Below are 16018 nucleotides of genomic sequence, written 5' to 3'. Positions count from 1 at the left end.
GTGGACTGTGGAATCCACTGAATACGCAAGAGAAGCAGACAAACAGAACCTGCATTATTCCAACGGAAACAGTAGGGATCGTGCTGTTCTACCCGAATTTAAATAAAGCAATGAGTAATTCATGTCTCATGCATGCAATTTTTTTAAGGAAAAGTCTAGGACACTAATATTATTAAATTCTAGTCAGTATGTAATCAAAAAAGGATAGTGAGTTATTGAATAAAATTTCACATTATTAAAATTATTATTAATATCTATTTAATGATTACAAATTCCAAAAATTTATGGCCCTAGCATTTTTATTCCCAAAATCTATGTAATTAAAACACCTAAATAATTTAATTCGAGTTGTATAAAAAAGATATCTCACCCATTAAAAATTATGATCGTTCTATCTATTTAAGTTTTTTTTTTAAAATTAAGTTCAATCAAATTGATTTAAACTTAATAAAAATCAATTTTTTTATTGAAAGCTTGTAAATACGCTCCAATTTTTAGCAGCATCGCACACTTACCTTTTTTTGTATTATTTTTTTTTTGCATTCTTTTTTTTTCTGTGCATGTAATTTCTGTATTTTTCTTTTTTTTTCTCTTCATCTTTCTAGTAATTTTTGTAGCATTATCTATGTCTTCTTCTTTTATTTAATTTTTTATTTTTATTTTTGTTAAAAGGGTAAAATAAAAAAAATTATGAGAATGTAAGACAAAAAAGATAAAGATGATAATAACAAAGAAGAAGAAGATGATGAGAAATTTTGAATTATACAGAAGTTATAAAAAAATAACACCGAGATATCTTAATAATAACACCGAAATTTCTTAATTTTAACACCAAAATTTAACTACAAAATACAATTTTAATGTTGTATTTTTTTTTTTTTGCTTCTTATGATGATGCTGATAATCATAGTAATGATAATGATGATGATGAGGAGGAGGGGAAATAATAGTTTTGAATTGTTATTCTTATTTTTTTTAGGAGTGTTATTTTTTATCATATTAGACTTAAATAAATATGTATTACAATCTTATTTAATTGAATTAATGTAAAAAGTAAATTGCATACTAAAAGATCACAAGATAGCACTGAAATTACTTGAATGAACATGTTTATACTATATTGCAATCTTATTTAGTTGAATAAATGTAGCTTCACACTTATTGGATTGAATTCTTACAAAAAAAAAATACCGAAATTTCTTAATTTTGACATCAAAATATTGCTATAAAAACAAAAAAAATTCTTAATTTTGATACTAAAATTTTACTACAAATACAAAAATATCTTCTTAATGTGTCCTTAAGCTTTAATAAGAGCTTCTTTTCTTCCTCTACTTACTAACTAAAGATAATAAAAAAGAATATTCTAATTTGGTGTTCTAATCTTATTAGGTAATCATGATTATTAAGATAACGAAGAATAAGTGGAGTAGGAGGAAGAGGCATTATTGTTTTGAATTGTTATTCTTATTTTTTTAGGAGCATTGCTTCTCATATTAGACATGAATGAACATGTATTACAATTTAATTTAATTGAATGAATGTACAAAATAAATTGTATACTAAAAGATTACAAGATAACACCAAAATTACTTGAATGAATATGTTTGTACTATATTAAAATCTTATTTAGTTGAAAGAATGTAGATTCATATTTATTGGATTGAATTCTTTTTAGAAACAAAAAATACCAAAATTTTTTAATTTTGACACCGAAATATTGTTACAAAAACACATAAATCTCTTCTTTAATGCTACATTTTTTTCTTCTTATTCTTCTTTTTTTTCTTGTTATTCTTATTTCTTTTAAAAGTATTATTTCTCAATTAGACTTGAATGTACACTCATTGGATTGAGATCTTACATGTGCAAAAAGTTTGAAAGAGAATGAAGGAGAAAAAGAAACACAGTAATTTATGTATAAGAAAAAAACGATATTGACAACAATAACTATGATGATGATGGTGGAGGAGGAGGAAAAAGAAGGAGGAGAATAAAATGAAAAAGAAAAGAGGAGGAAGAGGAGGAGGTGGTGGTGGTGATGATGACGACGATGACGATAGTGAAAGAGAAATATGAGAAAAAAGGAGGAGAATAAATAGAGATAGTAGCAGCAGCAATGATGATGATGATGATGATAATGGAGGAGGAAAAAAATGAAGAAGGAAAATAAATTCAAAAGAGAAAGGAAGGGAGAAGTTGTGAGTGAATGAGTTATTTATAACAAACACTTGAGTAATAAAGTATTCTTTTTAGTAAATCTTTATTTCTCTTGTATTCTTAGCTTTTTTTGCTAAGTATTAAAAGTTAGAATGACTTAGTTTTAACTAAAGAGATTGAGTAAGTTTAAGTACCAACACAATAATATTAGAATATGTCCAAGACTGTGACACCTATCTCGAATTACATTGGCCGTGTCTTCATTTCAACGCATTTTAAAAATAGAACCACTTTGATAAAGACACTAAAAATATTTTTTTTTAAAGACGTTTATATGTATCATGTTATTATTGGACGTCTTTATTAAACCGGTTAATAATTTATTTTTAATAAATTAGAACAAAATCGAATTATTATAGCAACAATAATAAACCCAATTGTCCACAATATAATTATTAGATCCGATTGATTTACACAATCTGAACTAATCATGTTTAAATTTTTTGATAAAAAGATACATATATTCCTAACTTTTTATTATGTAGACATTTAAATTCTTAAATATTTAAAAATACAATTAGGTCCTTAGAAAAAAATCCTAACCCTAGTCTCTTAGTTTTGTTCTGATTTATTAAGAAATTAAAAAATAACCGATTCATTAATACGTCTAATAATAATACGACACATATACATTTTTACAAAAAGACATTTTACATATTTTTATGAAAGCATCCATTTTTTAAAAATTGTATTTGGATAATAATATTTTTTCAATGATTTTTGGACTTCCATACATGTAATATAATTGAATATAGGTGATTGTTTCGATATCCTTAATACATAAAGAGATATAGGGGTGTCAAAGTGGGTCGTCTCGCCCCAACCCGTTCCGCCCCGCCAACTAAAATGCTAGTCCACCCTGTTTTATGGCGGATTGGCGGGTTGGCGGACTAGCCCGCTTGACTATTTTTTTTTGAAAAATAAAATTCATTAAACTTAACCAAAAAATAATAATTAAAAAATCAAATACAAATAAAAAATAGTCAAATTATAATATAATTTTTTTAATTTTTAACTTCAATAAAATTGTTCAAAATAATATTTGTCAATAGAATCATCTTTATTTTAAAAAATAAGTCACATAATTTGAGCATATATACAAAATTGTAAAATAAAATAAATAAAGTTAATAACTAAAAGAAGAATAAAAACAAAAATGAAAAAAAATGTTTAAAAATTCTATAATTATTAATTTTATAATAGTAATCACTCTTTTATTTAATAAAAAAAATGAAAATCTTCGGCCCGACGGACCGCCCCGCCCCACCAAAACCCGCCAATTTGACGGTATGGGTTTGGCAGATTTTTTTAATTTGGCGGGCTCCAAATCCTAGTCCGACCTGCCTTTTTTAGCGAGTTTAACGGATCGGCCCGACGGGCTCGCCCCGTTTTGCCACTCCTAAAGAGATACATTATTTTAGGAGCACTGAGTTTATCTATCACAATTATTAAAAATAAATACTTTTTAAAAACTATTTGCAAATTAAATGCTATTTTTTAAAATTACTAGAAATAAATGCTTTTTTAGAATTATTCCCACCAAAACCCGCCAATTTGACGGTATGGGTTTGGCAGATTTTTTTAATTTGGCGGGCTCCAAATCCTAGTCCGACCTGCCTTTTTTAGCGAGTTTAACGGATCGGCCCGACGGGCTCGCCCCGTTTTGCCACTCCTAAAGAGATACATTATTTTAGGAGCACTGAGTTTATCTATCACAATTATTAAAAATAAATACTTTTTAAAAACTATTTGCAAATTAAATGCTATTTTTTAAAATTACTAGAAATAAATGCTTTTTTAGAATTATTTGTTTTCAAATTGGCGTAAAAGGAATGTAACTCTCCACAGGTACTTATCAATTTGTAGGTACTAATAATGGCAGAATGGAAGTGAAGAAGATATGTTTGGTGTATTCGCGTAAGAGTAAGACGGAGTAGATAGTAGGTGGACCTTAGACCCTTAGTCGTGACTCCTTACGCCCCAGCTTTCAATTAGCTGTGTCAAATTGTCAATTGTCATCACGCGTTTTGTACAAGCCGACAACAAACCGTGCCCCATTGATTTTCTTATCTTTCTTCTTAATTTCTGAGTACCTGAAAGTGATCCTTTAGGGCACCCAAACCAGTTCCTTTATAGTTTTATTTTAAATCCCTCCTCCGTTAGTTCTTTACTAAGTGTACTGCATAAGAATCAAGTATAACAAAAATAGAACAATAAATTTCCTACAATAACTTGCCTTCTAAGCATGCAGCAAGTCTTACAACTAAAGAGAGCTAGAAGAGCACATGGGAAAGTGTAACATCACCATCTCCGTGGATATAAAAGATAAAGTTTGCTCTCATTTTCCGAAATTATTTTTATAACACAAAAGTTTAATTTACACACCAATGGGATTCTCGTTTGGAATTTCCTAAAGATCCGAGTCCTAAGGCACTCAAAAAGTTGAAAGCACGGGCCGGCTAGCCTTTTCTGATTGCGATTAAAATTTACAAGATCATCCCATCAATTCAATAAGAGTAGCCCCATATCAGTTTGATAAGCTTCATTTTAGTACACGATTAACAATAAAAGATAAACTTCCATTTGCTAAATTAATTAATTAACATTAGAATTAGTCAATTAATAGTAATAATTTAATTCTATAAAATAAAACTCCTGGGTCCTACCACCACATCAAAAACTAATTGAACTCTCCGCGTTAAATGTTAAAGGTCAACAATGAAGCTTTTGGATAAGTACTATCACATTTTAGAGAGATCGTTAGATGGAGAATAGAGAGCATATGCTATCATGTATCACGCAAATGTGAAAACAAATATTCTTACATATTCTTATTGCATCATTATCAGACCACATCATATTAAACTCGGTAGAACACCAAAACCAAAATACACCCATAACGGTAATGGTTCCACACAAAGCACACTCGGAACTTAAAATATTAATTAGTAAATAATAAATAACAAAAAAAAAAAAGGAGCAATACCAAATCTTACACAGCACCAAGGCAAAGAGGGTCTTACATCTCTGGCCTCAAGGTAAACGCACCAAATCAATGCCCCCGTGAAACCAGCGAATCGCCAAACGCCACGTGCACAACCCTTTTATTTTTAATAATTTTCAGTTTTTCACAATATTATTTATTTATTTTTTAATATTATTATTATTATTATTAATTATTATTTTTCCTTGTTTATATCGCCAGTACGAGACCTGGGACCGATTTTCCGGTGAAACCAGAGACACTGCTCTCCCAAACGCAAGGGAACCCTCCGGAGTCAGAGCTCGCCGGAACAATTTCCGATTCACCAGAATCTGAATCGGAATCAGAGTCTCCGATCTTGGTAACGGTTAAGGAAGTGTTGAAGTACTCCCTGACCTGGGTGATTATCCCATCCGTGACTGTCCAGGCGTGGACCCAGGCGACGGAGCGCACGGCGTCGCGGCCCTCGGCGATGACGGTGCTGCCAAAGGACACGACGGAGAGCGGAACGAACTCGAAGGAGCCTGCAGCGGTGGAAGCGGAGGAGGAGGATTCTCCGGTTAGCAAGCGCTTCAGGAACTGGCAGGACGGTGGACCATGGAACCACCACTCGAGGTCTGGAGCCACGAGATTAAGGACCGCGTGAGAGTCACGCGCGCTTAGGGCGTCATAAAATGCTCGAACCAGCTTAATGTTGCTGGAGTCAGCAGCGTCCACCAACAAGGCTTCCTGAGAGTTAGCCAGTTCGTGCTGAAAATGTCTGAATCGAGGGTTCTAGAAGGTGGTTTTGGGCTTATTTTCTTTTCTGTTTCAGATAGGGAGGGGGATGAAGAATGACTGAATGAGGATGAGATCGTTTTGAATAAAAAGGTTTTGGTATTTATAGAGACCTTGGTGAGGTCGAGCTTTGATCCAGTGCAGACGCTTTCACGAGGGGTTGGGGGTCTGCTGACGTGGCTGTTTTTGATTGGGGATGGATAAATTATAGAGAGCTGGGAATAGGATTTAAGGATGATCTCACACACTCGCGTTTTATGTTTTTACTTTTTAATATATTTTGTTGTCTTAAAAATTCAAAGATTTTTTATTTTAATAAATAAATTAAATATAATAATTATTAAAATAAATAATTTAAAAAATATTTACTGTAAACAAAATATATGTATTTATAAATAATTAAATATAATTTTTAAAAATAATAAAAAATATTAATATTTTTAATTTGACCAAATTCTTATTGATAGAATGTTTTAAATAATGAAAAAATGAATAATTTTAAATAATTAAAAAAGATAAACAATCTATTTTAAATAATAAAAAAATAAATTATCTATTTAAAATAAACATTTACTTTTTTATCCATTAAAATAAAAAAATTGCACTTAGATTGCCCATTATTAACACAGTATTTTTTTTGTGTGTAGCACATAGCGGTAGTTAGAAAGTTAGAATATGTGTAACGGAAAATTCGATGGTGGTGTGTGGAAGTGGTCGTCGTTTGGGAGCTTAAGGGTGCGAAAGAAGGGGGAGAATTTGTTATGATCGGCTTATCGCAACAAAGTAACAAGAAGCACGCGAGGATCATGCGGTTATAGATTATAGTTAGTTACGCACTATTATTAAGGGCTCTCTAAGGTAGCGTTTGTTTTGCGGTAATTGAGAGACTGAGACACAATATCATGTTTGTTGGTTTAGAGACTGATACTAAAATTTTTGTTTCTGTTCTTAAAATTTCAGTATTTCAGTGCCTCTAAAATGTAGGAATAAGGGGACTGATATTTTTAGAAACAGAGACTAAAATTTTAATAATATTTTATACCTGAAATACTCTCATTTTAATTAATTAATTCCAATGTTATCTTTTATGCAAATTAAATTAGAGTTGTATTCTTGTTTTAATTTTTGTCTCTCACTTGGCACCAAACAGAATACTAAAACTTATTTCAGTCTCTGTCTCTTAGTCTCTGTCTTTCAGTCTCAGTTTTTCAGCATCTGTCTCTCCACCAAACGCTACCTAAAAGACAATGATTTATTTGTATTGTGTACAATGGGCTATAATGTTATATGAGTTATAAAATGAACATCTTTTATATTATTTAGAATAATCATATATTCGGATAATAAATATCTTCTCAAAAGTTTAAACTGATTTTTGGATTCATCAAGAATCAAATTCTTGACCTTTTGGATGTAGAACTCTAATACCATGTCATGATACTACTCATCCCAAAAACTTCGATGAGAAAAGATAGAATTAATAATTATATCTCTAATACTCCCTAAATTTCTATTATACACATTGTACAAATATTCCATTGGCTCATCATACTTTTTTATTATTAAGAGAAGATTCTTTGTTTTTTTTTTTCAAATTATCTAAAAGTAAAATAAAAAAGTAAAATTTATTTTTTTATTTTATATCTGCCATAAAAAAATTGGATGTCAACGTAATCTATTTATTTTAAATAGATAGTTCATCGTTTTTATTATTAAAATAGATTGTTTATTCTTTTTATTATTTAAAATGAATTATTTATCTAATAGTTGGCAGACATTATCTCAATGTTTAATTTATTGTGCATCAAATTTACACTTTTTATATTTTTATTTTAATTTATTCTACCAATTTTTTCAATGAAGATGGATTAATTGGTTAGATTGATTTCTATTAAGAGTCAATCCAAAATAACTGTCTTAACAGTAGGTAATTTAACGTTGCACTTTTAAAGTAAATGTTATTATTATTTAAAATAGACAATTTATCTTTTCTATTATTTGAAACATTCCATTAGTAAGAGTTTGGTCAAATTAAAAGCATTAATATTTTTTATTATTTTTAAAAATTATATTCAATTATTTATAAATACATATATTTCGTTTACACTGTAAACAAAATATATAAATTGGTAAATACGCTACAAATTATTTATTTAAAAAAATCTTTATTTTGTGATGGTATATTACCCTATTTCAAATATGGGTCCACTAAGCCGACAAATTTCCTCTCAAGTTTGGCTAAGAAAAAGGACACATAACGAACAAAAACATGAAAAATAATTGTATATTTTATTAAATTGATATTATCTTTGAAGATTGAAATAACATTAAAAAAACATTTTACCAAAAATTAAGTTTTCGTCAAAATGTTTTTTTTCATAAGAAATGAAACAGGAGAAAAGTAAATCTACTTTTTACGAAATTTTTTTAAATAATATTTTATTTATTAATATATATATTTTAAAAAAATTTATATCTCTTTTGAACTTATAAGACATAAGAAATTGTTATTATTGTTATTATTGTCCAATGAAAGACAGATATCTCATTGAGTTGTCATATCTACATGTTAGACATCTCATTGTTAAATACGTGTGTTGTTTATATCTAACTATGTTTTAATAAAAAATAAAAATACTTTTCAAATATATTTGAAATCATCTAAATATTATCATGTATGATTTGTCTAAGCTTATTCTTAACCTATATTCTTGAAATGAATTTATAAACAGTATATATTATTATTTATTAAAATAAAAATCATTTTAAATACTTCATATAATAAAAAATGACATTAAAAATAATTAAAATATTAACTTATATCTTAATATTAATAAAATATTACGGTAATGTATCTAAAAATACTTCACTTTTTATATAGATAATGTATGTGCATGTCTTATAAAAATTTAAAATTCGTGTATTCGTATATCTCGTATCGTGTGCTGTAACTTATGTTCATATCAATATCTGTAATTCATAACTATTGCCATATATATCTTACTCAAAATTAAAGAGACATAGTGGCTCAAAACCACTAACAGGAATAGAAAGTGGCACCATAAAATGAATCAGGTTGCTCTATAGGAGTTCATGCCAAAGAGGGGTCTTAAGCACAAACTCTTCTAAATTTTTACTCCTACTAGGTGTGTCTGATTCAGTTACATACTCGTCGACCAACTCTAAATCGCCTTCCATATATTGGATTGCAGGAAAGCATAAGACTATTGAGTAAGTTAAATCTCAAAGTGGTATATAAACTTGTAATCGAGCCTCGAATTCATCCTTAAACTTAAAACTGCCTCAATTTTTTTTCAACTTAACACCAGTCATCCCTAAAGCACTTTTTGTCAATCGCTATATAAATTCCTAATGGCCGTCGAGGCCCCTCTCCCTAACCTCACTCTCTCACACTCACATGACTAACCACACAGCAAAGACAGAGCTTTCCTTAACCCTCTTTGTCACTGCCTCTTGCCGTCCTCCGTCTTGGTGTCGCACCACTCGCCCCCTCCCCAACCTAGTATCTCACACTCACAACACTCAAACACGACAGAGGCAGAGAACAAAGCTTCAACCTTCTCTGTTGTTACCTCTCGTTGGCCTCCATCTCTTCATCGTGACATCGTCGGCCCCTCTAAATTACTGCGTCGTCTTGTTTCTTGCACTCACTGCTCACTGCTGCCTCCCTCTCTACTTGTCGCGCTTGCTTCCCATCACTCACTAGAACCTCCCTCACTACTCATCGTCGTCATTGCTCGCACGCCTGCGCTTTTCTCTTGTCTCCTCTTTGTCTCCTTCTACCTTCGTCTTCTCTCTTTTGGCTCGGTTCTCTACCTATGCGTGCGGCCAAGGTGAGTTTTCTAGTTTTTTTTAGTTATTATTTAATATTTTGGGTGATTGTTGCTGCTGATTTTATTTTAACGTAGCTATAGTGGTTTATTTTTTCTGTTTTGTATTTTGTAATTATTGCTGGTTTTTTCTGATTGTTGCTATTTATTTTTGTGACTGTTGCTGTTTAGGTAGAAGGCAAGAGTTGAAGGTGATGTTGTTGTTGTTGCAGTGATGATTAGATTTGGAAGGTGAGAGTAGTTGAAGATGAAGAAGAAGAGAGCGAGGTAGAGAATCCAATGAAGATAATTTGGGGATTAGGATTTGAAAAAGGAAAATTGACCAAATTGCAAAAATAAAGTTTCCTTCGCCATGTCAGCTAGTCGTTATAGTGCCAGCGTGGCAGGAATCACTCCAGCTCAGCTTTCTGATGATAAGCGATAGACCAAAAGTACTTCAGGGACGACCGGTGTTAAGTTTAGAAACAAATTTAGGGCAATTTTAAGTTCAGGGATGAGTTCGAGGATCGATTGCAAGTTCAAAAACAAATTTGCTAGTCTGGCTGATTTCTATTCATCAATTGAATTGTTTAAAGATATAAATAAGAGTTGAGCATTGAACCGATGGTCTGGCCGATTCATTTCAAAAAATATATCATTTAGGGATATAAACCATAGTTGACTGATCAAACTCGTAGAAAGTTGGTGGTTCATAATGAATTGGCGCCGGTTTAGTAAGAAAAAATCGCATGCTTCCACTGTAAAGGAGTGGGTGAAAAGAAAGCAGTAAATGACTATTCTAATGGGCACTTTGCATTAAATGAATGTAGACACCAAACTCAATGTGTGAACACTAAACCTAGTGTGTTGTTTTCCCCTTAGAGATATGCTAGGCACCCAAATGTTTATAGAAATTCAAGTTTTGCAAATGCACTACACTTTGATCCATACACCTGATAAACCCCATTTTGAGGGTTTATCTTGTGTCGATTTCAGGGGTTTTATCAATGATTCCACACACTTTTCACATGAAAATACAAGACTTTGTGTTCCTTTCCTAATTTTGCCTCATGAATGAAAACATGCTTATTTTGCACTAGATTAGATACATTTCTAATCATCTCTTTGCACCATTCGATGCCGTGACCTGTGTGTTAAGTGGTTTCAGGATATAGGGCAGGGATGAACCGGAAGAGAGAAGGAGAATGGGCGCAAAGGAAAGGAACATGAGAAATTGAGTTTTGAGAACTTCAGCGAGGGCGCGTGCGCGCACTTGGCGCGCCCGCGTGGATTGCGCCGCTAGAAGTCAAAGCCAGAAGCCAAGCCACGAGCCGACATGTGTAGCGGCTAGGTCCTAATCTCCATGGGCGCGCACGCGTACGTTGCGCCTCCGCTCGCATTGCAAGATGCCCCAGTGGCGCGCACGCGTGCTTTGCGCCTGCGCGCCGATGCTCGAATATGATTTTTTTTAGAAGTCACGTGATCTGGGCGTGGAGAGAGTTGGAGATCTCATCTTGGGGAAGTGCCTTGGCGGGAAGAGCTTAAGAAGACCAGGGGTTGAAGGGTTGAGGGACTTTTTGCTCATTTTTAGATGGTTCTAGATTTTTTTGCTATTGGTAGTTACACTCTTGAGGGTAGAGAGAGATTCCAAGCTTTCATTAGGGTTCATCTCCTTCCATTTCTGAATTCTCAATCACTCTTTGGTGAGATCTATTGCAATTTTCAATTTACTTTGTTCATGTTATAGATCTTCTTCTCTAATCTCAATTAGTGCTTGTAATTGCTCAATTCTCATAGATCCTAGATTCAACTTTGTAGTTTTGGATTCTATCAATTTCCTGAGAAGTTTATTTCTATTGTTGTTCTTGGTTAATTGTTGTTAGTTCCTTATGTTGAAGCACTTTCAATTCTACTTTCTTCTCACTTTTACTATGCCTTTCATCCTTGCTCATCAATTGTTTGATAAAATGCCAACACTAGTTATGGAGTAAAAGTTTCTTACTTGGCATAGGGTTTGGACCATTAGAAAGAGTTGAATAGTTTATGTTGATTGCTGATTTGGAATTAGAAATTGCTAATTGACTTGGAGTGCACTAAAGCTAGATTTCCCTAAGGTAAAACTAGGACTTGTGACTCAAGTTAGTTACTCTCATTTGACTTTCCTCTATACCTAGGGATTAACTAAATGAAGCAAGGCCTAATTGTTGTCATCATTGAAGGAACTATAAGGATAGAATTCCTAATGCCAACCCTAGGCCAAGCTTTCTAAAGATTGATTGTTTGTCATCTATTTTGCTAAACCTTCAAGGAATCATAACAAGGCTTCCCAATCAATAAGATGCATTCTCTAGCAATTCCAAGGGAGGACGACTCGGGAGACTAGTACTCTCGGTTATAGATTGTAGGATTGTTTGATGCGGAGTTTAAGTGTCGGTTAGACTATACTCACGATCATATTCATCATTGAATTCTAAATCGACTTGCTAAAATTTTGTTTATCAACACCACCTAACACAACTAACTCAAAACAAAACAAACATATGAAGGAAATGTTACCAAGTTTGGGTTGCCTCCCAACAAGCACTTCTTTAATGTCACTAGGTAGACGGTTGATTCTTGCTAAAGTGGATGATAATCATGGTGCTTCAACTCCTCCCCTCTCACTGTGAATCTTCTCCCATGGTCTTCATCCATGAGCTCAATATGTTCAAGAAAAAGAATCTTCTGTACTGTATATGGCTTCAAGGGGTGGTGAACTAACACTACTTTTTTTCCTGGTGAGAAGTCTCCTGTAGGGATATTCTTGTTTCTCTACCCTCTAGGCACCTTCTTGAGAACTTTCTTCTTATTTGATGATGCACACCCAACACTAAACTTAGGCTTGGTATTAAGGATAATTTTGTTGATTTCAAAGGGAGGCTTGAGTTGCAAACTATTGTCATCCTCTTTTGTGCCTTCAACTCGTTGCACCACTTTTATTTCTTTTTTTCCTTTCAAGTGTTGTGGTGGAGCTTCTTAAGTTGCTTCATCATGGGATTCTTGGAGACTTAGATCACTTGATTCAACCTTCATGCAATCCTCTTTGTCGCTTGAGTGATGCATGATTTTGAAAACATGAAATATTAAGTGCTCATCATGCACCCTCAACATTAATTCACCCTTTTCAATATCAATAAAGGATTTTCCAGTGGCTAGGAAAGATCTCCATAGAATCATGGAGGTATTTTTATCCTCCTCTATATCAGGAATGACAAAATCTATTGGGAGGAAAAACTTTCCTACTTTTATCAAGACATTCTCAACCATTCTATGTGTATACTTTATTGATTTGTCTACTAATTAGAGAGCTATTTTTGTAGATTTCATCTCTTGAATTTGTAGCTTCTTCATCACAGAGAGAGGCATCAGATTGATACTTGCCCCTAAATCACACAATGCTCTTTCAAAAGTTGTATTTCCAATGGTGCAGGAGATTTGGAAACTTCTAGGATTTTTCTTCTTCCTTGAAAAATTCCTTTGAATAATTAGACTACGCTCTTGGGTCTTAACCACTGTCTACCTTCCCTTCAATGATCTTCTTTTGGACAACAATTTCTTCATGAATTTAACATATAGTGGCATTTGTTCAAGTGCTTCTATGAATAAAATGTTGATGTATATTGTCTTGAATATTTTCAAGAATTTGGAGTATTGCTTTTCCTTGTTTTCTCCCTTGAACCTTTAAGGGTAGGGATTTCTCGGTTTGTACGCCTCTATTGCCTCCTTCTTCACTGAACTTTCACTTAGTACAGGGATTTTTTACTCTTACTTTTGCATTTCTAACTCCTCCTTTGTAGTTCATTCATCATGCACTTCATGGCTTGTGACTTCTTTCTCCATAGCTTTCTCACTTAGTAGTATGATAACCTTGCATTTTACTCTTGGGTTGATCTCAGTATCTGACAAACCCCATTTGTAGGGTTTATCTTGTATTAAATTTAAGGGATTTTATCACCTTTCACCCACATTTATTCAATGAAATAGCATGGTTTTGTACATTCTCCTTTAATTGTGCTTAAGAGTGAAAACATGCTTTTTAGGTCTTAAAATAGATAAATATAATTTACCTTGATTCCATTAGATGCCTTGATATGTTTGTTAAGTGATTTCAGATTTAGTATCACTTGGGAATGTGTTAGTGGGTTTTGCTAATTGTTGAACAATTTGCTCCACTTGCACTTACAAATTTCTAATGGAAGCATCTTGATTCTAAAAATTGGCTTTTGTCTCATTCATGAAACATTTAGATTGTTGTATGAAGTCTGAGGTTGTTTGGACAAATGAGGTTGTGTGTTGAGAAAACTTTTTTAAGGCAATTTCATGTGGCGAAGGTTTTTTAGGGTTATGAGGTGGTTGTGTTTGAGGTAGGTGAGGTTGTTGTGGTAGTTATTAGTGATGGTTATTGAAGTTATTAAAATTATTGTTCATTTGTCCTTGGTTACCCCACCCAAAGTTGGGGTGGTTCCTCCATCCTAGGTTATATGTCTTTGAGAAGGGATCATTTTAAGGTGATCTAGAGGAGTTTCCCATATAGTTTACTTGTTCAATAGGGGGTTGGGTGAGGTTGAATGGTTCACAATTTTCATTGAAGGAGGCTTCTCATCCCATGTCATAAGTAGGGGATTGTGTTCCTACCGAGGACACTTGCATATGGCCAAGTCGTTTAGTGAGAGCACTAATTTGTTGAGACATTGTTTTGTTTTATGCCAAGATGGTATCAAATGTACCCAACTCCATGACTCCTCTCTTCATGCTTCTTTCTGAGGAGTGGAGATATTGGTTGTTGGCAATAATTTCTATCAATTACAGTGCTTCACCAATGGTTTTCATATATAAAGATCCTCCTACTGAGTTGTCTAGTGAGTTCCTTGAGGTAGGATTAATCCCATCATAGAAGATTTGTAATTGAACTCAATCAGCAAACATATTAGGGGACATCTTCTAAGCATCTCATTATATCTTTCTCATGCCTCATATAAAGACTTTCCTTCTTGTTGCCTGAAGGTTTGCACATCATTTCTTAACTTGATTAACCTTTGAGATGGGAAGAATTTAGTTAAGAACTTGCTAACCAAATTCTCCCATATTGCAATGCTTTCTTTGGGTTATGTCTTAAGCTATTGCTTGACTCTATCTTTAATAGAAAATGGGAATAAGAGCAATCTATATGCCTCAACTAATACTTTATTGGTCTTCACTGTGTCAAAAATTTGGATGAAGTTTGATATGTGTTGATTTGGATCCTCCTATGAACTTTCTCCAAATTGACAATTCTATTGAATTAGTGTGATGAGTTGTGGTTTTAGCTCAAAGTTATTGGCATTTACATTAGGAATCATAATACTACTCCCACAGTTTTCATGATTAGGAGTAGTATATGAATATGATCCTAATGTCCTTCTTGTATAAGCATTAAAGGCATTGTTGTGATTCTCAGCCATGTTTGTGTCTGATTTCTCTTCAACTTCTTTTACCACCCTCTTGTTTCTTGCTTGTTTTCTTAATCTCTAGAGGGTTTGTTCAATTTCTGGCTAAAAAATAAAAGGTTCCTCCTCTTAAATTCCTTGCATAAAATAAAGACACCAAAACAAAGCAAAATTAGAATTCCTTCTATCAAAGTGAAAGAGTTAGGTATAAAAATAAAAAAGTGTTTAATCTAGATAATTAATTAATGCGGTAATTGTTAATCACAATTAATCTGTCAATGGCACCAAACAATTTATATAGATTATAGCAAATCCACAATTTATCAAGTGCATCAAATCATATCAAGTAATACCACGATGAGTGGGTTATCGTTTTCACGAGAATTTATGGATGAAGCAACCATAACTAATTGATTATTCTAGTTAAACGATTCAACTTGTGGTCTGTTGAAACTAAAAAAAATTAAAGAACTAATTGAAAAAAGATTCTAATAGAAATTAAAGGAAATTAATTGAAACATAAATGAAACTAAATGAAAGAAAATAAAAGAGCATAAGTAAATGAAGCAAAATAAAGAAAGCTGTAAATTGAAATAATAGAATGAGGATAATCAATTCACAATAATTAAATAAAAGCTGGGAATTGAAATGAGGCAATTAAATGACAAGAATTAAATGAAAATAGTAAATTGCTGGAATTGAAAGAAAGCTAGTAAATGACTTGAATAAGTAGAAAGCAATTA

At 32.5% G+C, this 16018-nt stretch overlaps 1 protein-coding gene across 1 annotated transcript; it reads right to left on the bottom strand.

The window, feature by feature from the left end:
- Positions 1-5026: 5026 nt before the first annotated feature.
- LOC107469313 (uncharacterized) lies at positions 5027-15290 on the bottom strand. The gene is made up of 2 exons (XM_016088693.3): positions 15177-15290; positions 5027-5977 (listed from the first exon to the last, which is right to left on the bottom strand). Exons 1-2 carry the CDS (start codon positions 15288-15290, stop codon positions 5414-5416), a joined length of 678 nt encoding a protein of 225 aa, XP_015944179.1. The 3' UTR covers positions 5027-5413.
- Positions 15291-16018: the final 728 nt, after the last annotated feature.

Source organism: Arachis duranensis, chromosome 10 (assembly GCF_000817695.3).
Source record: "Arachis duranensis cultivar V14167 chromosome 10, aradu.V14167.gnm2.J7QH, whole genome shotgun sequence".
Classification (NCBI taxonomy): domain Eukaryota; kingdom Viridiplantae; phylum Streptophyta; class Magnoliopsida; order Fabales; family Fabaceae; genus Arachis; species Arachis duranensis.
Note: the sequence above shows the minus strand (reverse complement) of the source record. Positions and strands in the feature narration are given on the sequence as shown.

Coding starts and splice junctions, on each gene's coding strand:
- LOC107469313 (XM_016088693.3), bottom strand. CDS start 15,290: ATGGCTGAGAATCACAACAATGCCTTTAATGCTTATACAAGAAGGACA. Junction 5,978..15,176: donor GTAGTATTATGATTCCTAAT/GTAAATGCCAAT, acceptor ACCACCTTCTAG/AACCCTCGATTCAGACATTT.